The sequence below is a fragment of the Papilio polytes genome, unplaced genomic scaffold (assembly GCF_000836215.1).
Source record: "Papilio polytes unplaced genomic scaffold, Ppol_1.0 DF824269.1, whole genome shotgun sequence".
In the NCBI taxonomy this organism is placed as follows: Eukaryota; Metazoa; Arthropoda; class Insecta; order Lepidoptera; family Papilionidae; genus Papilio; species Papilio polytes.
In genome coordinates this window covers 414,528-441,266 of record NW_013524935.1, presented here as the reverse complement: position 1 = coordinate 441,266, position 26,739 = coordinate 414,528, and the positions used below count along the sequence as shown (strand labels likewise).

Genomic DNA, 26,739 nt, shown 5'->3' with positions numbered 1-26,739 from the left:
CCAAAAACAAAAACAAAAACTTAAATAAACAAAATTAATGTATTCCACAGGAACAGTAACCTTTTTCTGGATTAAAAGTTGCCTTCTAGACTATCCTCTACATCTGTATCAAACTTCAAATCTGTTCAGCAGTTAAGACAAACTCTAACATCCATCCATCTTAACTTTCGTATTTATAATATTAGTATTCTATCAAATATAAATAAGATATCAAACTGGATTTTTAAGTTTATTTTATTTAAAAATTCTGAACTTTACAGTAAAAATAGTCAAAGCAATTTTCTTTAAAAATAATTTCCGTTAGCAAAGAAAATATGCGAGACGCGAGAGAAATTGAATATCTTTGTATATTGGTATGCTCCATCTGTGAGCGATTTCAATTTCCTGAAAACTACTACGACAATGCAATGATAACGAAATCTTTATTAACTAGCGATCAGCTCCAGCTTCGCTTGTCAAATAAGGTAGCATATCTTCTCCGTCATTAACCCTTCCCATTGATGAATATTGTAGTGTTTGTGTATTGTTGGGGCGTCGGTGGCTCAAGGGTTTGAGCACTTGACTTGTAATCAAATCTTGGGTTCTAATCCCGCCATATACCAATGTGATTGTCGAATTTTATACGTACATAATTTACTCAACATTCTTACGGTGAAAGAAAACGTCATCAAACATCGTGATGCAAGCATTTGTCGGCGAAGAAATTCTAAAATATGTATGGACCAACGCAGTCTGGTTGACTGAGGCTTAGTCATCATAATTGAGGCTCCGAGTCCCTCAGTGGGGACGTTATAGCAAACTCGTGATGATGAATAAAAAGGCAGTTTTCTAATAGTGAAAGAATTTGTGATATTTTTTCAGTAGTATTCAGTGTTCTACAGGTATTTTGTTAAAGAAACGCGGTGGCGTTATCGTTACCTTCCAAGACATTTGGTGGAAATGATAGGATTATCGATTCTCGATTTTACAGCAAATAATATATTCGATACATCGAGATATCGCTTCTACAGAGGGTCTTTAGCATACTTTAATGTACACAGTGTAATATAAATAAAGATTAACTTATAATTTTATCATAGTATTTAAATTCATTTCGAGAAAATGTGCTTATTAATCTTCAAAATATTCTAATATTAACTAAGTAACGAATTATTTCGTGAAAATTAACTGAAACTTTAAGAGCTTATCTCCTTTATAGTGAGAATTGAGCTTCAAAAAGCCTTTTGTTTTCTAAATAAAGACTACTTAATATTAAAACGTAGGTAATAAATATTTTATACCTTAGGGATTGTATGGAAATTTCAACGCGTAATAAAAATTAGTTGCTAGTAATTTTAAAGTAAAAATTATATGAAATAGTATAGTTAGAAGTATGCGTCATTTTAGCGCATAATTCCTGATGTAGACGATTTTTTCCATTTCGCAATAATATAGCGGAGCGCTAAAATGTATATATGAACATAACCAGCATACATTTATGTTGAGTATCATGTTATTTAGAGTATGTTGAGACAATTTACGTGTTATTTTGTAAACGGTGTAACCGCTACATTTTTCTGCTTATCCATGTATAATAAATGTATTCAACACATGTATGTAAATTGGTTACGCATTTTAAACACGTCTGAATTCTTATACACGTTAAAGGACTATTTACACTGCAAGGTGTGTTTTTATTTTCACCTGAGGAATAAAAAAGTGCAAAAGTCAAATGTAATAAATATAATCTTTCACAGTTTTGTTACAAATTTAACAAAACCAATTGTTCCCAAAAAATTTTAACTTTAGAGCGATTCGATTGACATTCTCCTTTGTAAATTAGAACATTTAACTAACGCTAAAAAGTTAACAAACCCTTTTGTGCTTGTTAAGTTTTAGTTACTACGTTTATTCAGTTTTACTTGAATTTTAGTTATTTAAATGTATACTGGTAAAATCTAGCTGACTATATCACAATTAAAATGTTTTCGTGTATGTAAAAAGACATGAAAGAGGTATTTTATATTATTAATTTTGTTCATAAGAACTTCAAACGATCCATCGTTACCTCGTTACATCTCTAATGTTAAACAGGCCGTGGTTTTCAAGTCGTTTGATCAACGCTCATCCGCGTAGGGCGTAGGTTGGGTTACATTTATTTTTATAATACAGATTTTGTAAAACATACATGTCACTTTAAATCTACACTAATATAATAAAGCGTAAAAACACACTTCTTTGTTGCCTAAGATGTCAGCAATTACAGCATATTTTTGAATAATTCTTCTTTTAATAAAAAGCCCTACACTTACGTCACGTTTTAGGCTATATATTTTCACGCCAGTAAACTAGGGGGTAATATTTTGGATGCAAACCCTAATGTGGGAAAGAGACCATAAGTTTCTGCCACCATCAAGGAAACAAGGTTGCCATGCTTTGTCATCATGTCATGTCATTTGACATTTGCAATTGATAATTTGACATATGTAAACAATGAAATAAAATTTTCATAATATTATGCCGATGAAGTCGCACGGGAACAGCTAGTTAATCATAATACTTAAAAAGTTATTAAGATTAACCCATCACATTTGTATTTTAATTATGAAAAACATAGTTCTTTTATTTACTAACATGAAAACCTAAAAATTTTCAAAACATATTTTCTATTTGCAAAAGAGAAACTGACGGAAATGTTATTTTAGACATCCTCGCTTTGAAAGGACTGTTTATTTCTTACTAAAATGTACCAGGAATCCATAACTCCTACAGCTGAGCCTTAATATAAAGGAAATACGTAAACTTCCAAGGCCTCGCTTTTAGAGGCCTTGTGGTGAGAATGGTGCATAAATAACAAATACGTTCGCTCAGCAATACCGAAAGAACCGGCTTTCTGTATTACGTATAATGTATTTGTATAACAAAGGCTTTCACTACATCTGTTTGTAACGTGACCGAGATCTTACAGGATCCGTATGTCTCTATAAATACTCTTCATAACTATTCTCTTTACTTCTATTATTTACTATATTTTAATTTATTGAGGTGACTCAAAAACGACTCGGCCGATTTAAAAAATTCTAACTAATAAATGTAAAGGTTATATTTTTAATTTAACATGGGTAAAGTCACGAGAAACAGCTAGTCTAATATATTTTACATTGATACTTCTAAACTTAATTGTAGTAAAAAATCATACTTATATTATAAATGCGAAAGTTTAAAGGATGGATGGAAGGATGTTTGTTAGTGTTTGTAGCCTAAAAGGCTGAACGGATTTCGATAAAAAATGGTAAAGATGTAGAGGATGGTCTAAAAGAACACATAGGCTACTTACTTTAGTTTTTTTTTATTCCACGCGGACGGTGTCGCTGGCGATAGCTAGTAATTAATAAAAGTAGGGAAGTATTTTAGTAATGAAGTAGACATGATGAAATTATCTTGTTTAAAATCAAAGCGGGAATATCGAAGCGAGTAGCCGATGAGATTACGATCGTTAGTATTCCCGCAGCAACCTTCCGTCGCTCCCAGACTACGTTATGCCCATAAAATATATAATATTCATACCCATAATATTCACCTTCTTTCGCTTTTCACAGGTAAAGCGTTGACAAATTTTTAATACACATATTTATGGCCTCACTATAAAAAATTAGACAGAATTTCTAACACATTTTAACTCAAATATACAACACTTTTGTACCATGATACTAAAACTCGGGGTGCGTATTTGTGAAAAATTATGATTATTAAAACAAGCTTGCTAAATATGATTTTCAAATAATAAGTTAATTATACCGAAAGCAGCTTGGCAATACATACTTATGATGAAAGATATAACTATGTTGAAGTCAATAATATGGGTCAGCGACGGTCAAAGAATTTGAAGTATGTAATTTAGTTACTAAGCGAAGCGTAACCCTAAAAACCTCATGAATATTCTCAAAGATTTAAATTGAAATTCAACATACGGTAGGATCCTTCATATTTTTATGAAGTTATCATTAAATAAATTAAGCCAAGCTTTACCGCGTCGTTCTAAATGAAAAAATGAAAACGTCCGGACGCCGTAACGAGATATTAATTAGGGTGCCTTAAGCCAGGGCGGATGAGTGGTTGGATCATTAGTCTGTTAATTTCTAAATATAAAATTCAAAAATGTTACCAAGATTGATAAATATTTTAATGAGAACGAGAGGATATTTGATTATAGTCACGTTTACACTTATTTCGTTACACGATAGAGAGAAACAATATAACTATGGTGAGTAAGAAAGAGATAGGTATTGTAGGCACAGCACCGTCAGATAAAGTAAATGTTTTACCGTTAAATTGGTCTGCTATCTCTTTCTGTCAGAAAGAGAATAAGAATCATCACAAAATGTAACATCAACAACAATGTAACATCATTAATGTCAAAGCTTATAAAATTGTTTCATCTCTTTGGTATATTTTTACATAGAAATATAATGTTATTTGGCATTAGTAAAAGAAAGTACCTTTAGTAAGGTTATTCGTAATTTTCCTTTATGTTTCTTTGATGTTACACATCGGAAAATATTCACAAAGTTATGTTAAAATAAACTTAGCGAAGTTGAAATAGCAAATAGCATTGCTATCCGAAAGGGGACAAGTTCAAATACTTTTTGTAAACGTATTTGTTGTTTTGAAAGAGTTTTTCTTAAACTCTGGCAGCATTATTTGTGATTTACAGAATAACATTGTCATGATCATAATTCCACAACGATATTACATTATTGAAAACTAGCTGTTCTCGTGCGACTTCATCCGCATAAAATTATGAATAATTTATTTTATTGTTTACATTTGTCAAATTGCAAATGTCAAAATGACGTCATGATGACAAACCATGACATCCTTGCTACATTGATGTTGGCAGCTTGTATTTTACCACGTGAAGTTTTCTTACCAATTTATTTATCTCCCAAGTTTAATAGCGTGAAAATATATAACCTAAAGCGTGTGTTTACGCTTTATTATATTAAGTATAGATAACAAGATCAGCATTGTAATAAGAGATGTAGAACGAAATAAAATGCCACAAATATGTTAAATTATATACGGTGTTAAAATTTAATTTTAACATGATCGTATATGACAAAGGCTTTCTTATAGAATGAATTTTAACCAAGAACGGACCGAAATAACCACAACACGGCCGAGGGGAAGTGACTCACCAAATTTACGAGGCGAATATAAGCTGTGTTTGAATTTTTAATAAAAGTACAAAATTCACGCTGGAAAAATGTACCGAGAATTTGGTAGTTTAGAAATTTATAAAATAAACTTACCAAGTTGTCTAAATTCTTGCTCGGATTTTACTACGTTTAATATACAACGTAGAATAACTAATGAAGAATATTTTACGACTTTAAAGAGAAAACAACGTAAGCAGCGGTTATGAAAACTCAAATACTGATGAACATGTTAGTACTGCATTTGTAAATGTTTGTAAAATATGATCAGCTTGTTTATTCTCTTTGAAAAAAAGAGAGAAAAAAACGCATACAGAGGAATTAAGTACCTCCTTCTTTTGGGAATTCGGTCATAAAGCAGTAATATCATTAAAAATGATTTATTTTCGATATATTTGTAATCAAACTAATCATCGGTCGTGTTTTAAAATGAAATTTTCCAACACATCGTCTGCCTCAAATATTATGGAAAAAATATTACCGTTGATAGGCTCAGGGGAAATACTCGTTGATATGGATCGCTATGAAATATTTATATCGTTAAGGCGACGTGTGAATTCCAGAGACTTGAATTATACTTTTAAATTGAGAATTAAAATTAGCAGCATATTTATATAACACTGAACGTTGAAGAAAAAAGAGAGTACTAAAGCGAAGTGGATGTTCATGTTTTACGGGCATGAGGCGTTTGATTTATTATTTTGGTAATTTCGTCACAGATTTATTTGTAAATGTGTTTCTGTATTGGGAATAAAAAGTAATATTACAGTTACTTTTAAAACACAATATTGAGGTCATAAAACGTCCTGATTCCGTATCGGCTTCCGCTGGAGAACCTCTCTATCTCAAGTGAAGCTTTCAGGTCGCAGCGCACTCGAATACAGAGTTGAAATACTAGTCATTTTATCATGTAAAAATAATGCTATTTTAACGTGTATCTACATATGTTATCATTTTCTTATAGTGTCAAAGACTTGTCTGGTATGTTAGTGTTAGTTCTATTCGAAAAACTATTGACACAAGAAAGAAGTCATGAGATAAAAATGTATCACATTGAATTTTATTTGTAATCTATACTGTTATAATAAACCGTAAACACACACTTCTTTGTTGCCAAAGATGTCAGCAATTACAGCATATTTTTGAATAACTCTTTTTTTAATAAAAAGCCCTATACTTACTTCACGCTTACAGCTGTATAATTTAACGCCATTAAACTTAGGGGCTAAATTTTTTGGATAAAACCCCTAATGTGTTAAAGAGACCATAAGTTGCTGCCAATATCAAGGAATCAAGATTGCCATGGTTTGTCATCATGTCATGTCATTTTGACATTTGAAATTGATAATTTGCATTGGCAAACAATACAATAAAATTTTCACAATTTTATGCGGATGAAGTCGCAAGGCAACAGCTAGTGTTTTATACGTAAAATGTCGGTTTTATTAGCATTTTGCTACATTTATAATGAAAGATATTTTAACAAAATTTTTCATCTTTAAAAGTTTTTTACAACTTTTCACTGAAGTTTCCGGTTGTCTATTGAAATATAAATCGACTCTCGCTTTAGATTTAAATTGAATTCACGAAGATAAATAAATTTATACAAGAGTTTTCGATTCGTTGCAGAATTGTTTCATTCTGAAACAGAATTTTAAAGTAAAAGGCTTGAAACTTTTAAACATAGTTGCTATCATCTTTTCAGGAATGGAATTAAATTTATAGAACCTAAGAAAGACAAGCTGTTAACACTAAGTTTTACATATAAATAGGTACTAGTATAGTATTATCTGTGGTAATAGTAATAACAGTGAAGTAATGGTACGACTGTGCTCTTGAAACATCCGCGTTTAAGTTAATATTAATGTAAGAAAAGATTTTTCCTGCTGTTTTCGATGCCCACGGTACAGGCATTGCCTAGTGTAGGCATCACCAGATTAATCGTATAATAACCACAATTTGTAATTATCTTTTAGTTGGTATAACTGTTATTGTAATTGTTAATCTCTTGTTTTTCAATAAAATTATTTCTATTTCTATGTTTAAATGTATATAACAATCCCTAAAACTTATAGAAGTGTTGTTATTGTCAACAATTTTTCAATATGCAGTCTCATTGAGTTAACTTACCTGCAATTTCCCTTGAGAACGTCTGTCTGTCTGGCGTAGATTTCATTTATTAAATATTCATTGCAGCACAGTCCAAGTTTTATAAGATGCAAGATTGTAAATGGTTCAAAATGAGAATATTTCTTAATTTTCGTGAAGCTTAATCTGTAGAAATAAAATAAGTTTAATAACTTAATTTCCTTTTGAACTAGCTATCGCCTGCGACTCCGTCCGCGTGGAATTAAAAAAAACAAAAATAGGTTGTCTATGTCCTTCCAGACTATCCTCTACATCTATGCCAAATTTCATCAAAATCCGTTTAGCCGTTTATGCTACAAACTCTAACAAACATCCATCCATCTATCTAAATTTTCGCATTTATATTATTAGTATGATAAGTAAGAAGTAAAATTACACATATCAATTCATTATTTATTTACTAATAACTAGATGTTGCTGGCTTTGCCCGCGTAAAATAAAAAAAATCGTAGCCTAAGTTATTCACTGATAACGTAGCTTTTTAATGGTGAAAGACTTTTTGAAATCGGCCTAGTATTTTTGAGTTATTTCAATACATACAGAAATACAAATCTTTGATATTTATAATATTAAGTATAGACTAAAGTAATCAGTGGAATAAAATAATTAAATTCAATTTCATTTTGTTCATTATTTAGTTTTAAATAACTGTAGGCTGTGTATAAAAAAACAAATCGAATTAAAAATAAATCAACATAGTTACAGCATCCGTGTCAAGTGGTGCTCGAGTATTTTCAGACCGCAGCGAGAGATCCTTGTTACTGTATAAACTGAAAGAGGAAATTCATTTACAATTCATATTTTTTTAATACTGATGCAGCTGCATTCCTCGATATGATGCTTGAGATGAGAGATGCAAAATTAAAAATGTAAAGAGCACTAACATTTGAAATCTAGATAGAATTTAAAAATACAGTGCTTTAAAATAGTACATGCAAATCTATCTGTCTTTATCAATAAAAATCGACATATATGTATTTATAAAAACGTGTACAACGTCTTAAATACATAAAAAAAAGAAGTTGAAACAGTTCTCAGAACATATATTATTGTTAATGAATAGTATATGTCACGTAAATAAAACTAACAAGGAGTGAGAAAGAGAAAATCTACCCCTCACTTTTACACCCTACCATTAGAAATGCATCGTTCAACCTTCCATGTCTGAAAGCGTAACTCGTAGATGAGTGCCACTCGACGTAGCAACTGTTCCGGGATCGCTACGAATTGCTACGGTCTAGCTACGAGTTCTACAACTATGTCTACAAAAATATCCTTAACAATGCAACATTCCTTGCGCCTGCAATTATTGCATCGTAATTCGTAATCGTTTTTGATCGACTAAAGAAGGCGTAAATGCATTTATATGTATTGGCAATTGATTACCCAAAGTATACTTTTTATAAGGTCTTAAACACAAGAAAAAGTATAAAATGCTAGCTGTTGTTCGCGACTTCGCCCGCTTGAAGTTAAAAAAATATAGCCTGTGTTATTCACAGGTAAATTATCTTTGCAACGGTGAAAGAATTTCTAAAATCGCACCAGTAGATTTTGAGTTATTTCAATACGTACTAAAATACAAATCTTTCTTCTTTATAATATTAGTAAAGATTTGCTTGATTGCCATCCTTACATGTATTCACATTTTCAATCGGCTCAGCAACAGACACAATGGATTCTTAATAAATGAACAGTGTAGCGGCGTCAGACAGGCGTACCCGCGGGAAATTGCTAGTCCGCTCGACGAGATTGTAGATTGAAAAATACTTGCCGTCTGAAGAATCGATTACGTGAAAGGTAACTAACGCTATATAGCGTTTGTTTTTACTATGGTTTAGTGTTTTTGCGTATTGTATAAAATTTAGTTGATGATATTTTATTTTGGAAATAGATTATTCGATCTCTACTCAGTTAAAAGTGGTAGAGCCCGCTTCAACGGCTCTCCTGGTGAAATACCACGACCACACAGAAATCAGGCGTGAAGTGGAAGCAATTCCGAGTTTCGTCTGATGAGTGTGGTGCCGGAGGCCTAATTTTAGTCCCTCTCCTCTTTTAGCCTTTCCTAATGAGTAAAGGATGGGAAGGAAAAGTGGATTTGACGGTGGAGAAGACGCATGGGAAGGGGAAATGTCCTCTTTATGTGCGTCTCCTCCTTAAGGGTAGGCAACGCATCTGCAATTGCGGATGTTTACGGGCTGCGGTTGCTTTTCATTTCGGTGGATTCAGGTGGCCGATTGCCACCTTATTTTATAAAAAAAAGTTATAAAGAGATTTAAGTATGGAAAGAAGGAGAAGATGTATCGTATGTAAATAATCTATTTTCCTTTAATCTAACACATTTCATGCAAATGTATTTTAGGTAGATTGTAATACTCTAAGCGATGAGTAAATAAATGGACATCGCGTCCACCTCACTTAGCGATTAATCCATTATACTAATGAATTCATTCTGTTATTGTACAATTCATTTCAATGTTTTTAGCATATATTCAAATGTAATATATACTCAATGTTGAGTTCTATTTTTGACCGACTTCCCCGGAGGTACTCTATTCGTCTGTATGTTTTTTTATACGTGTGTTACGTCATAACTCCGCCGCTAGTTTACCGATTTTGATAATTCATTTTTTATCCGAAAGGTAGTGCTTGCAGGTGGGTCTCATTTTGTTTGATTTTTGTTAGTACTTCTTTTGTTTTCTATATTCATAATTCTAGAACTACATCGCCGAGTACTATTGACAACCATTCCTGACTTCAGGTTCATGTAGGACTTTTTGAAACCCTACTTCCTGTCTAAATTGTGACTCTATCCGGTATATTACTAATATTATAAACGAGCTGTTGCCCGCAACATCCTCCGCGTGGTATAAGAAAACATACGAACTATATAAATTACAAATAGCTAAGTATCCTTCGGGAACCGGAGATTTCTCGGGGATGAAGCTTATCCCATGTGTACTCCAGACTTTGTTTTATATCTGTGCCAAATTTCAATAAGATATGTTGAACCGTTGCAGAATGATCGAGAAGAGAAACATTAAAAAACTAATTTAATGAATCTCACGGGAACCGTAACTATTCCCGGGATAATAAGTAGCCTATATGTTCTTCCAGACTATGCTCTAAACCTGTGCCAAATTTCATGTAGATCCGTTCAGCCGTTTAGGCTACAAACGCTAACAAACATCCATCCATCTAAACTTTCGCATTTACAATATTAGTAAGATGTGATTAGATGAATGGATGAATGTTTGTAGTCTAAACTGATGAACGGATCTCGATGAAATTTGGCACAGATGTAGAGGATAGTCTGGAAGAAGACTTATCTTTTTTTTACCACCCTGACGGAGTCACGGGCTAAAACTAGTCTTTAATAATGGAAAGAATACAAAGGGATATTCTGTCACACATAATTTTTCATTCCGCCGTAAACGCTTTTCATTTGTTCCACTTTTCACGAGTTGTCTAAAATGTCACGTTCAAAACAGAACAGTTGAAATAAAAAGCACATACTTTTTAATTTTATACGTTTCGTTGTTTGTATTCGACGTGGGAACGTGACGAGTGAGTGTTTAATTATTCCTAAAAATATAAACTGACAGAATGACTGTGCTACTTTTATAGCAACGGCTAACATAATGCAATAAACTTTAAAAGCGTTTCCACTGATTAAAAACTCGCTTACATCCTCATCCAATTTAAATCTCTGTAGAAAACAATATGTACATTTCGTAGTGGAAATTCACCTTAAGTATTGTACGAGGTATGTTTACATTCTGAAGATGTGTATTTAAACATTTAATGTATTGAAAGGTATTCAAATGGTAAATTAACTATAGTAAATAACACATTACATAAATAATAATAAATAAAACACTATTTATGGACCAAAAGAATTATAAAAAAGAACAAAACTTACAAAACATATTAGTTACTGTAATAAAAATAAAAAAAACCCTTGGCCAAAAGGCTCAGCTGATGCGGCCTCCAGCTTGTCACTAAAGGTCGCGCTGGTTTTCAGCCTCCCCTTAACTATTATTACATGATTCAGTGTATGATACAGGGGGCAGTTGAGATATATCTTATATTATAATATAACCCATCATTGCACTCATGTGTATGTGTGTGTGTGTTTGTGTATTGTTGCGTAGACTTGTGTGCGTTTGTGTGTGCGATGAAGGAAATAAATATATGGGGATATATACAATATACATACATACTTGTGTTTAGTATCGAAAATACAAATATAAGATACTAGTTGTTGCTCTCGACCACGTCCGCGTGAAGCAAAATATATGAAGTTAAAAAATGCGAGATAATTGTACCATGGTTTCATTAAAAGGTGAATATGTTTTGAATTAGAAGAAAAATCCTTATCCAAAAAACTTAAGCCTCAAGATCAATCAATATTATCTGAACGTCAAAATTGATTATTTGTCTACTTGAAAAAGTTATTTTTCGATATTGTTAATGAAGATTCATAGATCGGTGGCAGGTGTGCTCTATGATGAAAAAGGCGCTGCTCTATTTAATAAAACTCATCTCTAAGTTGCAAAAAGCTTCAGTGTAAAAAGCGACGCCGCCGTGGACGGTCGTTTCCTGTCTGGTTCGTCAGTTTGAAATAATATCAAAGTATGTGAATATACGAAGTTAGTAATGTTTTAGTAAAACTACACTTAAATTACGGTGAAACAAATTGTATATTGATTTTTTAATTTTTTGTATATTTATGAAACAGCTTTTGCCCGCGATTTCGTCCGCGTGGAATTAAAAAAAACCAAAAGTGAGTAGGTTTCCTTCCAGGCTATCTTCTACATCTATGTCAAATTTCAACCAGCTAGGCAACATCCATCCATCTAAACTTTCGCATTTATAACATTAGAGTGATTTTAAGTTTCTTAAATTAATGTTGAGATATTTTTGCGTTGTTACATTTGTCGTAAACAGTTTTTAGAACGTAAAATGCAAGTGGAAATCTTGGTTAAAAATCTAAGAGTTCAAAATTAGTATTTTTTGATACTAACTTTTATTTTATCTCATTAGAATAAATTATACAATAATTTTTCGTTAATTAAACTGTAATGGAACATTTAATTTTACATTTTGACGTTTTTCGTTAAGTTACTTTATTTTTGATGGTATTGAGTAAACGACAAGTTTTTTAAATCATTATTAAAAAAAGTAAAGGTTTAAATTACTACGTAAATAGGTCAGGTAGAGTGAAACAGTAGCAGGCTCTCAGAGAACCGTAACGGTATTTTCTAGCAAAAGGTCGAGTCGACACAGTTTTACTTCGAGCTTAATTACAGGTTATACGTTCGACGACATTTGAAATACCTACATTTATTTCTAGTATTCTTTCTTGCTGTTTTTAGCTTTTGTCAACAGATTCATAGAAGATATTGGTTTTATAATACAAAAGTTTTAAGCAATATTGTTTGTTCTTATACGCCATTTCTTAATGATATATATTTTTATAAAAGACAGGGTATCTTTTGAAGATCCCCCCCCCCCGATACCATAAAAACATCATTTCTTAAACCATAAAGGCGTAATGTCTTTTCTTCGTTTACAAACTTACTTCTTACTAACGGATGGTTAATTTGGTAGAGCAAAGTCTGGAAGAACACATAGGCTATTTACTTTTCCACGCAGACAGATTCGAGAAAGAAAGCTAGTCTTTACTATATGCTAATATCCTTATACCCCCTTTAACTGGTGCGGTTTAGTAAGCGATTGCTATTTCCATGAACAATGTGTGTACCATTTTCTCTTACACGATCGCTCTGCTATAGTTGAAAGAGAATTTTACTTATAGAATGTTAGGCTCGGTTCTATTGGTGTAATACATTTGAATTTATCTCAGTTATTTAGCGGCGTAGGGTCGTTCAATCGTTTTGCATAATTATTTCCGTACTCCGTGGTCTTCGGACCCGTGGCTTATCTCGGGGAAGATGATATTAAGATAAAACGTTCCTTTATTCTGGGTATATAAAATCCGACTATATACATCATAATGAAGGTTAGCGTGGTATGGACATATTATGCGACGAAATGATGGGGACATAAACCAGAAAGTGTTGAGATTGAATGTGGATGGCTACAAAGGAAGAGGAAGACCGAAGAAAGTATGGATGGATTGTGTGAAGGAAGATATGCTTAAGAAAGGAGTGGATTCAGATATGACGGCTGATAGAGATGTATGGAAGAGCAGCACATACTGTGCCGACCCTCCATAAGGGATAAGGGCAAGTGGATGATGATACATCATAATGAAGGGGTACTGGTATACAAGATTTATTTTCTATTACCTATACTAATATTATAAAGAGGAAAGATTTGTATTTTTGTATTATTCACCGTTAGAATGGTAATTTATCTGTGAGTAAGATAAGCTATATTTTTCTAATTTTGCGCGGGTGAAGTCGATAGCTACAGCCAGTAACTAAAATACAGTGAAAGAACCACCAAAAAGAGTAGAGAAGATTTTTTACCCGACTCTATTCTTACTCTTGTAACACTCCTGAAAGGAATGTGAACAATCAAATCATAATAGAATTCACGTTACTATAAAAATGACTCACCTCGTACCAATCATATTGCAGTTTGACTTTTCAATGTGTAACTGAACATTCATTTCCAATAAATAGCACTATACAGTTTGTGTTTGGATATATGAAGCATTTTCTTTGTACAAAAGTAATTAAAACCCGCGTTCAACAACTGCCCATCAATTATACCGCCGTAATTAAGCATCGTGCTCCCTTCTCTCATTTGCATACTGATACGGGATCGAAGTGTCGACCTTTTAAATATTCTACGGTTATTTCTAATAATAAATTAAGTTTGTGTACATTACAATTTATTTACTTGTTTAATTTAATTTGATATATCATATTTATTACGTATTTACATAAAGTACGACTCATAATCTAAGAGTATTTTGAATTACGCTTAACTAAATACAAACGCGTTCTAATCTGCTATTAACGCCATCTAGTTCTATTTTAAAGAAACTTTAACAAACCGAAAAGACAACTCCATAATATTCTCTGATTAATATCGAATCCATTTGCACCTTTACTATAATTATAATTGATAAATTTTATATTACGATGTTTATAGATAACTAGACGACTATAACTACACTGAAGTACTGCAACCAGTCCACTAATTTAATTAGTGAGATGAAGACGCATTGTAAGCCGGCTTACGGAGTGCAGCTTGTCTGTACTGTCTATTAAGTTAAGAACTATACAAGTATATACTATTGTGCATGCATTTAAAAGCCCATGTTAATGTTTGATTCACTGAAAACTTAATAAACTTAAATATCTTAAACTTTGGTGAATTTGTGTGGCTTAAGGTGCACGTTTTAGTTATGTACAAGCATTTTTTTCTATCTTATCCTTTCTACTATTATTTTTAATGGCGAAAGATTTTTCAAAATCGGTTCAGTAGTTTTTATTTTAATGAAAAAGTTTTGGCAGCAGATATATGGTTAAAACCAGATGTAAATTCTATTAAGTCTTTTGTTTTTATGCTTCCAAATTTGAATCTAGTCTTCAAAAACAAAAGACTATCAAATCATAAATGTTATCATTGGCATAAAGCTTTGCTCTATTATTTAAAAACGAAGTACGCAGAAGAGCCAGAACAAATTGTTTGAGGCACTTATAAAAATGCAAATTGTCTCGTCTCTCAACACTTCACTCTGAGTGTGGGGTAATGCATATTTCACGTATAAAATAACGACGCTGTTTTATAAACAAATTTACATATACTTGAAGATAAATGGCGAAGAAATTGACAAGAAATTTTGGATGCAAATTTCTTTTTTCAGAGTACATCGATATATTTTATATTTAAGACAAGAAAGAATTGGTATTTAGGGTGTTCGTGTTGGTTTAAAAGATATTTAGATAAATAATTTCACAACGACAGAGAATTCCTTTCTAAAAAACGTCACGTATTTTTACAAACTTGCAACATTGAATGTCGAACACAAAGGATATAAGTAAATGTACAAAATCCAAAATGAAACAAAAAACACGATGAAAATCTTTACAATTCATTTAATTTTGAACGCTCGAAATATTCTTCAAACGGAGTATCTCTTATTAAAATTCCGTCCCGCACTCGGAGGCCCTTAATCACAGCTTGCCTTTCACAAAAATAAAAGTACAAGCCCTTTTCTACGTTCACTTTTGAATGTAATTGAATTTTATTGTTATTTAAAAGACATCAGACCTTGAAATATTAAACAGCATTTAATGGTACGCGAGTAAATTTATAAAGTATTTTGTATATAATATTCTTATTTTTGAAATAAATGATACAGGAATGACCTTGATTTATGATTTATGACCTTTACAATAAAAAAAAACGTTTGGAGCACGCACACTTTTGATTAAACTATCGCACAAGTGTTTGCGCGCTATGATACCTACGAGCTTATATGGAAGTGTGCACACGATTTGATTTTTAGTTGTGCGACTAAACAGTTTAGTTGGCAGGAAAACAGACAATCGTATTACAGTTGTGCGGTAGTTTGTTCAAAGATGTACGCCCGATCTCAATGAGATGCTATGAAGTACTTGATTATGGATAGTGTAGTGTTTACTTTAAAGTAATAGGCAATTATAAGATGATCGGCGTTAAAGCAGGCAGGTAACATGAAGTTTTCACAGGTGAGTGCGGTCGCCTCTTCAATTAGTGCAGCAGACGGAAAATAAGTCGATGCTCTAACGCACCGGCGACACGCCTCGCCCCAACCTTTGAAGTATGCTCAAGTTAACGCGTTATTACCAGCTTGTTGGTGATATTTTTGTTGGAATTTTCACATTTTATAGCTAGTTAATTTATAAAATTTAAATGCGTCGTCCAGTTTTCGGTTAGTTACTGAACTATGTTTTTTTTTAATTAAATACTCTTTTACTATACTATCTTACTAATATTGAAAATCTGAAAGGTTAGATGGATATACGGATGTTTGCTAGAGTTTGTTGCCTAAACTTCTTAACGGATTTCGCTGAAATTTGATACTGATGTAGAAGACAGTCTGAAAAAGCACATAGTCTACTCACTATTGTTTTTTAAAAGTACGGACCGTGTCGCGGGCAAAAGCTAGTTTATTAATAAATTCTTCATATACATGTGTGTTAGCTTACCAGGGTAACAGAATGTTGGCGGAGTTTAATCCATCAAGCGTCATATCAAACGGGTATTGTTGAGCGCGCCAGAATAGATTCCCTTTGTATTTCACTCAGACTTCTCGACGAGGCCATACTAAAAGCGAAATATGTATTACATACCTTCGACAAAGTATACACTTTCCTTTCAATATTTATAAGCTAGCTTTCGTCCGCGAATTCGTCCGTAAGAAAATAATAAAAACCAAAGTAAGTATATGTGTACTTCCAGACTATCCTATCCTCTACATCTATGCCAAATTACATCTAGATCCGTTCAACTATAATAAACATCCATCCATCTAAATGATCGCATCTATAATATTAGTAATATAATAAGCATGAACATGTGAATTAAAATTTTTAAATTCTTCTTGTTACAGATTAACAATGTACGGACGGGTCGCATTGTTTTTGATACAGCTTGTGTTGCTGACGCATGCATATGCTCAAACTGGTGAGTTGAAATGTTAAAATTTAGAGGAAAAAGGCCGCTATGGACAAATATCTCATCATCAAAGTCGAGTCTAAATTCGATAGATTGATTCAAGAAAAAAAGATAATTATGCCAGAGTTCACATAAGATAGATAAAGTCTGTGCGATCTATTTTTGTAAATTGTCTTACAATTTATTTGCTCTATAAGAGCGCACAACTGTTTAGTCTCGTTTTGATTGCTATAAACTCATATGAAGGTACACACAACTCGATTTTTAGTTGTCCAACTAAACAGTTGAATTGGCTGCGAAACAATCGACAATCGCACAACAAAGCCAAAGGTCGTTCTAAAAGTACCTTACATACCCAGTCGTTTATTGTAAGACATATATCATCTCGTGCTGAATTAGATCAGGATAATTTTCGAAAAAAATATAACATTGCTAAAGAAAATAAAACTCAAATTACAGAAACCGAATCACCTACAACTTTAACAACTAAAGCTCCGACTACAACAACCAGTACGACGCCAGCGCCGACAACAGTGGTGTGGGAGACAGAGACATTAAACGAGGGTCAGGCGATACAGAAGGCACTGCAGTACCTCTTGCAGCACCGGCAGCTGGATTGGGGCTGGGGGAATGACACTCATCATGTTATGCTCACGTTACAGGTATACTTATATTTTCCAGAAGATGTAAGTTTAAATGAATTAAAAACTGCAATAAATACTGATTTAATTAAAATATGACATAACTGTTACTATGACGAGCAAGGAAAACAAAGTGTCCTTTGTTTTAACAGATAAAAACTATCCTACTAAAAATTCACTAGTGATTTCTAAAAACATTTAAGCGCAGGGCATGAAATGACTCTTTTATAGACGAATTATTATATTCAATAATCCTTAAGAGTATAGAGAATAACACCTATCTATACTAATATTGTAAAGAGGGAAGATTTGTATTTTTGTATGTATTGAAATAACTACAAAAAAAAAAACTACATTGCCGATTTCAAAGATTCTATCACCGTTAAAAAGCTATGTTATCGCTGACTAACGTTGGCTATATTCTTTAAATTTGACGTACACGAAGTCGCGAAAAACAGCTAGTTAAATTGTTAACAATGTTCCTAAAAATGTCGTCTTGTGTATTTCAGCTGGCTAATAATACAGGCAAGGAAATAGAACAGCAAGGATTGGAGATGCAGCTGTCAGCTAAACAGATGGAGATTGAGATATTGCTGATGATGTCTAAGTAAGTAGAAATCAATACTTACTGAAAATACGAAAATGGAAATCTTGCTTCTTACTTAATAAATGTGAAAGTTTAGATGGATAGATGATTCTGTAGCCTAAACGGCTGAAAAGCTCTTGACTAAATTTGGCATAGATGTAGGAGTTAGTCTGGAAGAACACATAGGATATTTACTTTTGTTTTTATTTTAATTCCACTCAGACTGAGTCGCGGTCGAAAGCTGTTAAGCTATAAATCTGAACGGCCAGTGTTTTATATCAAACAAATAATAAACCAGGATATAGTTCTTTCGCATCCTTTTTATTGATATAAAGATCATGTCACAATCAAATTATAAAATCTAGAAAACTTTCGCTACATTGTACATATATAACCACGTTTTAACACAAATTTAATAATTTCCCCAGACATCACGAGTCACCTCCACCTCTAGGTCGTCTAGCTGCGTATACGCTAGCTCTAGGTGCACTCTGTAAGGACCCGCGTTCTTTCCACGGCCGGGATCTAGTGGCCGCACTCCTCCATAGGGAACCTCCACACGATCTGGAGTTCGCGTACGCGACGCTCGCTGCGTGTTCGTCTGCAGCTCATGTTCGCCGCCGGCATATCCGAAGACTGTTGGATATCGCTAATGCTGCTGCGGACCATAGTCTTGGTAAGACATTTTTGACTAAATGTTTTTCATCGTTTTTTTTTGTTTTATTTCCTTTTTTTTGTTTAAAAAGTTTGTTGAAATAAAAATTTATTGACCGTATGAAACAAAGTGTATAATGAATTCGTTTTTATGTAATAAAACCCTTGTTTTACGAAAAAGACCAACGCCAAAAGAGGCTTTGGGTGTATACAAGATTGAAGCAAAAGAAAAATTGTAATTTTACAGTAAAACAAGCCGGTCGACGATATAATTATCAGCTACATCATACCAAAGTTGTTTAGTTTCACTTTGATTTCTATGAGCTTATGGAGGTACACTAATCGATGTTTTGTTGTGCAACTAAACAGTTGAATGGGCAGCGAAACAATCGACAATCGTGCAACAGTTGTGCGATAGTTTAGTAATTAAAGAAGAAAATTACCTTCATATGGGAAAGGGACTATAAGCTGACAATATCAAAGAAGTGAGGTTGACATTGTAATGATAATTATCCAATGTCAAAGACTTTTGTTGTCATTTGTGCGTTTGCAATTTGACAAATGTAAACATTAAAAAAAAAAATATAATTTCATGGTAAAAAAGCCGCGAAATAACAGCTAGTAAATCATACAGATAACATTAAAGAACTAGAAGCGTTTAAATAAGACAAATGATTTTAAATAATTTAAATTCCTTGTCTAATTACAATATTTCAGATACTATATCGATGGTGATCCTGGCGCTGCGCTGCGTGGTGCAGGACCACCGGCACCGCAGTCTGATCCACTTCGTGCGGCGCCCCATGGCGGGGCTGGCGCGCCAGCAGCACCCTGATGGGAGCTTCGGCTCCCTCACCACTACTGCCCTCGCTATACAGGTAAAGAAACCTTAAAAAGACCATTTCATCATTCAATTTCAAACATAATATACATATATTTTTTATTTGCCTTTTTATTCCAGTAACTGGACCCCATTCTGGGTATAGGCCTCCTCCAACCTTTTCCATAAGTCCCTATCTTTCCCTTTCTTCATCCATTCTTTTCCCACTTCTTGTACGATATCGTCTTTCCAAGGTTGTTTTGGTCTGCCGACTTTCCTTGCGCCTGGTGGGCCTGTCCATTTCGTGGTTTCTGTTGTCCACCTTCTGTCTGTGCAGCGTGCGACGTGGCCCGCCCATTGCCACTTTAAACATATATATAGTCTTCTTTAATGCGAAATGCGATACCAGGTCTTAAATACCTGGTATATCTCTTGCTATAGCTTTATTACCGGGTGTATAACACCTGGTATCGCAAAAACTGAAAGAAAAATCTCTGCCGCTTTTAAATTACAAAAAGATAATTTTTAACTAAATATTATTCAAAATTATTTATTTTTACGTTTAGTAATCTACATAATAACAGATATCTACTGATGCAAGATTCGAAATTTCTGAGTCCGGTACTTTGTGACCTGATTTTTCGGTTACCCTTATTGTTTATGTTCGCGATATCTTCTAAACTATTTGTCCAATTTTAAGATTATAAAGGACAATTTTATTCTCCTGACAACTAATATCTATTTGGTTAAGGGTTTTTATTGAAACCAATAAAACAACGCCGCAAATAGCATACGGTTTTTAATTCATTGTTTTTAAAATCGACCGAGTAGTTTTTGCTTGAAAAGTACAAATCTTTCCTCTTTATTCAGTATATATCTATACTTTTATAATTATACTTATTATAATAAAGCGTAATTACACACTTTTTTGTTGCTTAAGATGTCAACAATTACAGTATATTTTTGAATAATATATTTTTTAATAAAACGCCTTACACTTACATCACGCTTTAGGGTATATATTTTCACGCCATTAAAATATTGGGGGTAAATATTTTAGATAAAAACCCTAACGTGGGAAAGAGACCATAAGTTGCTGCCAACATCAAGGAAGCAAGATTGCCATAGTTTGTCATCGTCATGTTATTTTGACATTTGCAATTGATAATTTGACACATGTAAACAATAAAAATAGTCAACCAACCCGCAGTGGGCCAGCGTGGTTGACTATGGCCTAGTCACCCTTACTTAGGGTAGGCTGCGAGCCCCTCAGTGGGGACGTATAGTGAGCTGGTGATGATGATGAATAACGTAAAATATTCATAAATTTATGCAGATGAAGTCGCAAGGGAACTAAGTGTAATAAATTAGAATCCTCTCATTCCAGGCTTTAGAAGATTCAGACAGCGGGCCCGGCGCGCACCAGCACTGGAGTCTGCCGGCGGCGAGGAAGTGGCTGGGGGAGCGGCAGGGGCCGGACGGCGGGTGGGGGGACGTGGCGAAGACCGCGGCCGCGGTGGCCGCGCTCACGCCCGCCTCGCTCGCCGCCGTCAGGCCGCCGCACTGCAGCGACAAGCTGCTCGACAGCAGACACGAACCACTCGGTCAGTGCCCTTTAGATATACTGATTTGCACCCAGTAGTTATAAAAGCAAATGATAATAATGCATTTTCATTTCGTTTTCATTTCGTTTTAATTTCATTTTCGTTTCATTTTCGTTTAATTTTCATTTCGTTTTCATTTTGTTTTTATTTCATTTTCATTTAATTTTCATTTCCTTTTCATTTAAATTTTATTAAATTTTCCTTCCATTTTAAATTCATTTTGTTTTCATTCCAATTTCGCTTTCACTTCATTTAAAATTGTGAAAACAGCACCTAAAAAGATTACCATTTTTTATGGTCTGTGCTACTCTGTTGTTCCCCTAACACATTTTTAGTGAAGTACCTGGCGGGTGTATCTTTATTATTTTATTGTTTTTTTTTTTAAGTTAAAATTTAAATTAACATTAAAATCTTATTTCTATCCATCTCAGTTCATATTATGTCTATCATTTATTACTATATTTAACTTTATTAAAAATATTGTAATAGTTATAATTAAATTTAAAATACTATATATACTAGAAAATTTTGACTACATATAAAAAATTAAAATTCATACAGTCAAAATACAATACAATATTTAAGATACAACAATACTGAAATTAAAAAGTAAATTTAAAGAGGTCAAAATTAAAAGTTAAAAGAATACTAAAACTACACTCTATTCCTCTTAATGACTAGGTTATTGATTTGCAGAAATTAAGTATTAAATCTTTGATGTGTCCTCTACGTCTAAAATCTTCTACAAAATGACCCCAAAACCTTTACAAAGTCAAAAACATTTTTATGTTTTCTACAGATAACTAGCTGTTCCCTTACGACTTCATACGCATAAAATCATAAATTTTATTTTATTGTTTACATTTGTCAAATTATACATTGCAAATGTCAAAATGGCAGCAACTTATGATCTCTTTCCCACATTAGGGTTTTTATTCAGAATATCTACTCCCTAAGTTTAATAGCGTGGCAATATATAGCCTAAAGCATGACGTAAGTGTAAGGCTTTTTATTAAAAAGACAATTATTCAAAAATTTGCTGAAATTGCTGACATCTTAGGCAAAGAAGTGTGTGTTTACGCTTTATTATAATTATAATATATAATATAACATAATATAATAATAAAAATCTACAGATAATAATGGCGGCGATGGCAGTTTGAAAGTTGCTTATCAATCTGGTCACAATCATAACGACTCGGACGCGCGCAACGTTTCCTTCACTTACACGCTGTGGCTCGGCACCAACGTTACTGAGAACTATACACTGTATATGGTTGCTCCGAGGTAAGGAAACAACAATTATCACTAGCATAAGTAATCCAAAGACATTTTAATAATATATAAATAAATAAATAAATAAAGCTTTTATTTCCCATTACACACATATGTACATACATAACATTTACATTATAACTTAGAAGTAGGTATTAACTATTGTATACTATTACATTAAAATGAATTTGAAAGGATTGCAATTAAGGACATCTAGCGTTAATAAATATTTAAGTTGATAACAATACAAAAATAATAATTAGTAACTATGTTATTGTTATTTTTCTTTCTCTTGTTATGTGTAAGGGCCGCCAAGAGCGGTAAAAGCCTTAATAATATATAGACGAGACTAAATAGCATTTTCTCACCGGTATCTCTGAATGGTACTATATCTGATATAGTACTTTAACCCAGTTCTGTCCCCACGTAGTAGAGCCCGCTTTCATATCTTTGCACTGTAGGGCCGACCTGCCCGCAATACCACGAACACACAAGGCAGGCGTGAAGTGGGAATAATTCCGCGTTTCGTCTGATGAGTGTGGTGCTGGAGACTTAATTTTAGTCCCTTTTCCTTTTCACCCTTTTATTAAGAGGAAATAATGGGAAGGAAAAGTGGATTTAACGGTGGAGACGTATAGGAAGGGGAAATGTCCTCTTTATGTGAGTCTCCTCCTCCGTCAATTAAGGGTAGGCAAGGCATCTGCAATTGCGGATGTTTATGGGCAGCGGTCGCTTTCCATTTCAGTGGATTCAGCTGCTTGCGCGTTTGCCAACTTATATTATAAAAAAAGATCAGAATAAAAGTTTCATCCGTCCCACCTTCTGCGTCGAGGGGACGGTTGGAACTTATTTTATTTCATTACAGTTCCATCTGTCACATTATTGTGGGACTAAAAAGTAAGATGTATAAAACTTTTTATTCTCATCTGTTACCACGTGGGGACAAAACGGGGTGATGGTTGGGAATAATCCAATTTAGTCACTTATTAATAGTGTTTACGTTTAAAGATTTTCCTATTTTTTCAGTCCCTGCCAGAAGTAGCATCATAATGATGACTCGTATAACCTTCTAAATGTAAATGTTTAGATGGATGGATGTTTGTTAGAGTTTTAAGTCTAAACTGTTGAACGGATGTGGATAAAATGTGACATAGATGTAGGGGATAGTCTGGAAGACCACAAAGTCTATTTTGGTTATTTTTTGCCACGCGAGCGAAAGCTAGCCGTCTATAAAAATGGAAAGCCGTCATTTTGATAATAGCCCATGAATAGAATATTTTATTTATATACTGTATATTATGTATGTATTTTATATAATTTTACACAAAAAAAATGTTATACAAGTATGCTACACTCCTCTACATATGTAATATTGTAACCACCGCACCCGCGGACAAACCAATTATATGGTTTTTGTGGGGCCATATTTGTGCATCTTTTTAATTTGTGTTTTATGTAATATTTTCAATAAAAAAATATATTTCTTACGGTTAGGAGTAATTCAAAAAATTGCTAATATTATCTCTGCTGTTGATTTGCAGGAACATATCTTTCTACCATGTTATGCAAATGGCAGCTGAACAAGAGCCTAAGTTCAAGTTCGAGGCAAGTGAATGGCCCAACGGTCACTATGTGCACACTCTGGCGGGACATAAGGAGGAGCCGATGGGCTACCACTACTGGCTGCTGTACCGCCTGCCCGAGGTCCCCGACCCTGCCAGCCCCCCTGGCAACCAGCTTGTAGCACCAGTCGGTGAGTTACTGATTTCCTTATAGCAACTTCTTTTTTCTTCCTAGCTTTTTTACCGACTTCCCAAAAGTATGAGGTACTCAATTCATCTGTTTTTTTTTATGTGTTACGGCATAACTCCGCCGCAGGTAGACAGATTTCGATAATTCTTTTTTTATCTGTATGGTAGAGCTTGCAGGTGGGGTTTATTATAGCACTGAGTTGATGTTGGTTGTAAACAGATTCAGAAAGATATAGAGTAGCATACTCTTGAAACATTTTTCATATGCTCCATTAACTGTCTATTCACCCCCAAAACATGTAAATTGTATTTATATTTATTATATAATGTCTAAATGATTTTATTTTATTTTGTAGCACTATATAGTTTATCATACTTCGTACTAATATTATAAATGCGAAAGTTTAGATGGATGGATGTTTGTTAGCGTTTGTAGCCTAAACTGCTGAACGGATTTCAATGAAATTTGGCATAGATGTATAGGATAGTCTGGAAGAAAACATAGGATACTCACTTTTGTTTCCCCACGCGAGCGGAGTCGCGGGTGTCACCTAGTTTTATTATAAAAGGCTGTGCTTATCATAATTGTGTTAAATGTTTTATAACGAAACAGAAGGAGGTGGCACTAAACTTGACAAATGATGACCGGAGAAAAAAAATGTTGTTTATGTAGAGTCTATATAGTTAATTGCCTTTGACCATAGTAATTTGCCTTTATTTACAATAATGATTTTTGAACTACCAAAAGATCTTACTTTCCTAATTCAACAATTGTTGTGGGATTGTGGATTCAACTGTGTAATTCTATAACTAAAAATCGAGTAGTGTACACGAGATTATATAGTTGTGCGATAGTTTAGTCAAAGGTGTCCGCATGCTCTTAGCTTTCACATTGTGATGTAAATTGTTTGTTGATATTTTCAGGTGTCGACGATCTTCTTGTAGAAGATGGCGAGCATTATCTCTTCTGGTACAAGAAGCTGTAATTTACAATGTCATAGAATAAGCATTTTTAATTAAAAAATGCTTCTTTTCCATGTATCTCAAGTCAAAGTTAATATTTCATTAGATTTAGGATTTTAGCTATTAAGTAACTTGTAATGTTTGATTATTATTTCAAATATTAGATTTCTTTTAATGTTATGTTTATTTTAACAACAGTGAAGTGTTTTCGTATTTATTTTCTTTATAACTTGTATGTTTTTAAATATCACTTACTGTCCTTTATATTACAAACAACTTTACTTTTTGAAATTTTCTTTATTTTCACAATTATAGTGCGTCTAAATAATTTAGATTAGTTTGACAATTCATTTCGATTTTAGTAGGGATGGGTTGTGTAAAATGTCATGAATCTTATCGATTTTCGATTTTTATTCTTATAGAAGTTGGAATCGATAGATTTATAGTTATAAATTATGAAATAAAAAAAACACTGTTTTCTCAAATTAAAAATAACTATAACAAATAATGAGAGTAAATAAATGTTTATTACTACAGCCGTACGCAATCGAATTGGATTTCTAAAAATTTTGTTTGGAAGTCGGTTTTGTTTTTTTATTAAAAAGTTTATTTATTTCTCGATTTTTAGTGAATCTAAACATCGCAGTATGATAATCTCTAGCTTTCAAACAAAGTATGAGTTGTATAGTCATCGCTGAATTCTCTACATTATAATCAATGCTAGAAATGTCCTCAAAATTAGTGAATAAGAAAAAAAATAATATTAGTTGAGTTCGATAATTATTTAAAACGAATATCGATAGTTCAAAATTGTTCGCTGCGTGTTTCGTCACTACAATACCTGTCTCTTGAGTATGGTATTTGCCTTCATACAAATTGAATTCGATACTTCATATGCGTCATTTATCAAACTAATCTATCTTATTCAAACTATAATGTGATGAAAGTTTTGTTGTCTTTAACACGCATTTTTTTTTATTTTTTTATTCATAATATTTACGATAGTTCTAATATAGGGTTAATAAAACTTACTTTTAAATCTCTTAATCTAGATTTTGATAGATTAGTGTTGAAGCTAGAGATTTAACCGAAACATTAAATATACCTTTTACCTTTGTAGAAACTTTTAATAATATTAGTGTATCAATTTTAATATATTCTTTAGAAATAGAAGAAGTAATGTTACAAGCGCACAGCTTTTTTCCATATTTTAATTTGAAGGAAAGAAGTAATTCTGTTCAACATAGATTTATAATATCTAGATGGAGCATTTTAATGCATTTTTGCATTAAATTAAATAATCTTACTTAGTATTACAAATGTGAAGGTTTAGATGGATGGATGTTTGTTAGTTTGTAGCCTAAACGGCTGAACGGATTTTGATGATATTTGGTGTAGATGTAGAGGATAGTCTGGAAGAACATATAGGCTAACCACTTTATTTTTTTCATTCCTAGCGGACG

At 33.1% G+C, this 26,739-nt stretch overlaps 1 protein-coding gene across 1 annotated transcript in view; it reads left to right on the top strand.

Moving 5' to 3' along the window:
* The window catches only part of LOC106106615 (uncharacterized protein CG3556), a 41,207-nt gene extending 15,760 nt beyond the window's left edge, over nucleotides 1-25,447 (top strand). Inside the window, exons 2-10 of the mRNA XM_013287224.1 lie at nucleotides 16,918-16,991; nucleotides 17,442-17,644; nucleotides 18,133-18,230; nucleotides 18,638-18,885; nucleotides 19,581-19,741; nucleotides 21,071-21,287; nucleotides 22,424-22,574; nucleotides 24,104-24,315; nucleotides 25,238-25,447. Coding sequence (XP_013142678.1) covers nucleotides 16,925-16,991; nucleotides 17,442-17,644; nucleotides 18,133-18,230; nucleotides 18,638-18,885; nucleotides 19,581-19,741; nucleotides 21,071-21,287; nucleotides 22,424-22,574; nucleotides 24,104-24,315; nucleotides 25,238-25,299 — 1,419 coding nt within the window. The 5' untranslated portion in view covers nucleotides 16,918-16,924 and the 3' untranslated portion in view covers nucleotides 25,300-25,447. The remainder of the gene's footprint in view (nucleotides 1-16,917; nucleotides 16,992-17,441; nucleotides 17,645-18,132; nucleotides 18,231-18,637; nucleotides 18,886-19,580; nucleotides 19,742-21,070; nucleotides 21,288-22,423; nucleotides 22,575-24,103; nucleotides 24,316-25,237) is intronic.
* The last annotated feature ends 1,292 nt before the right edge of the window (nucleotides 25,448-26,739 follow it).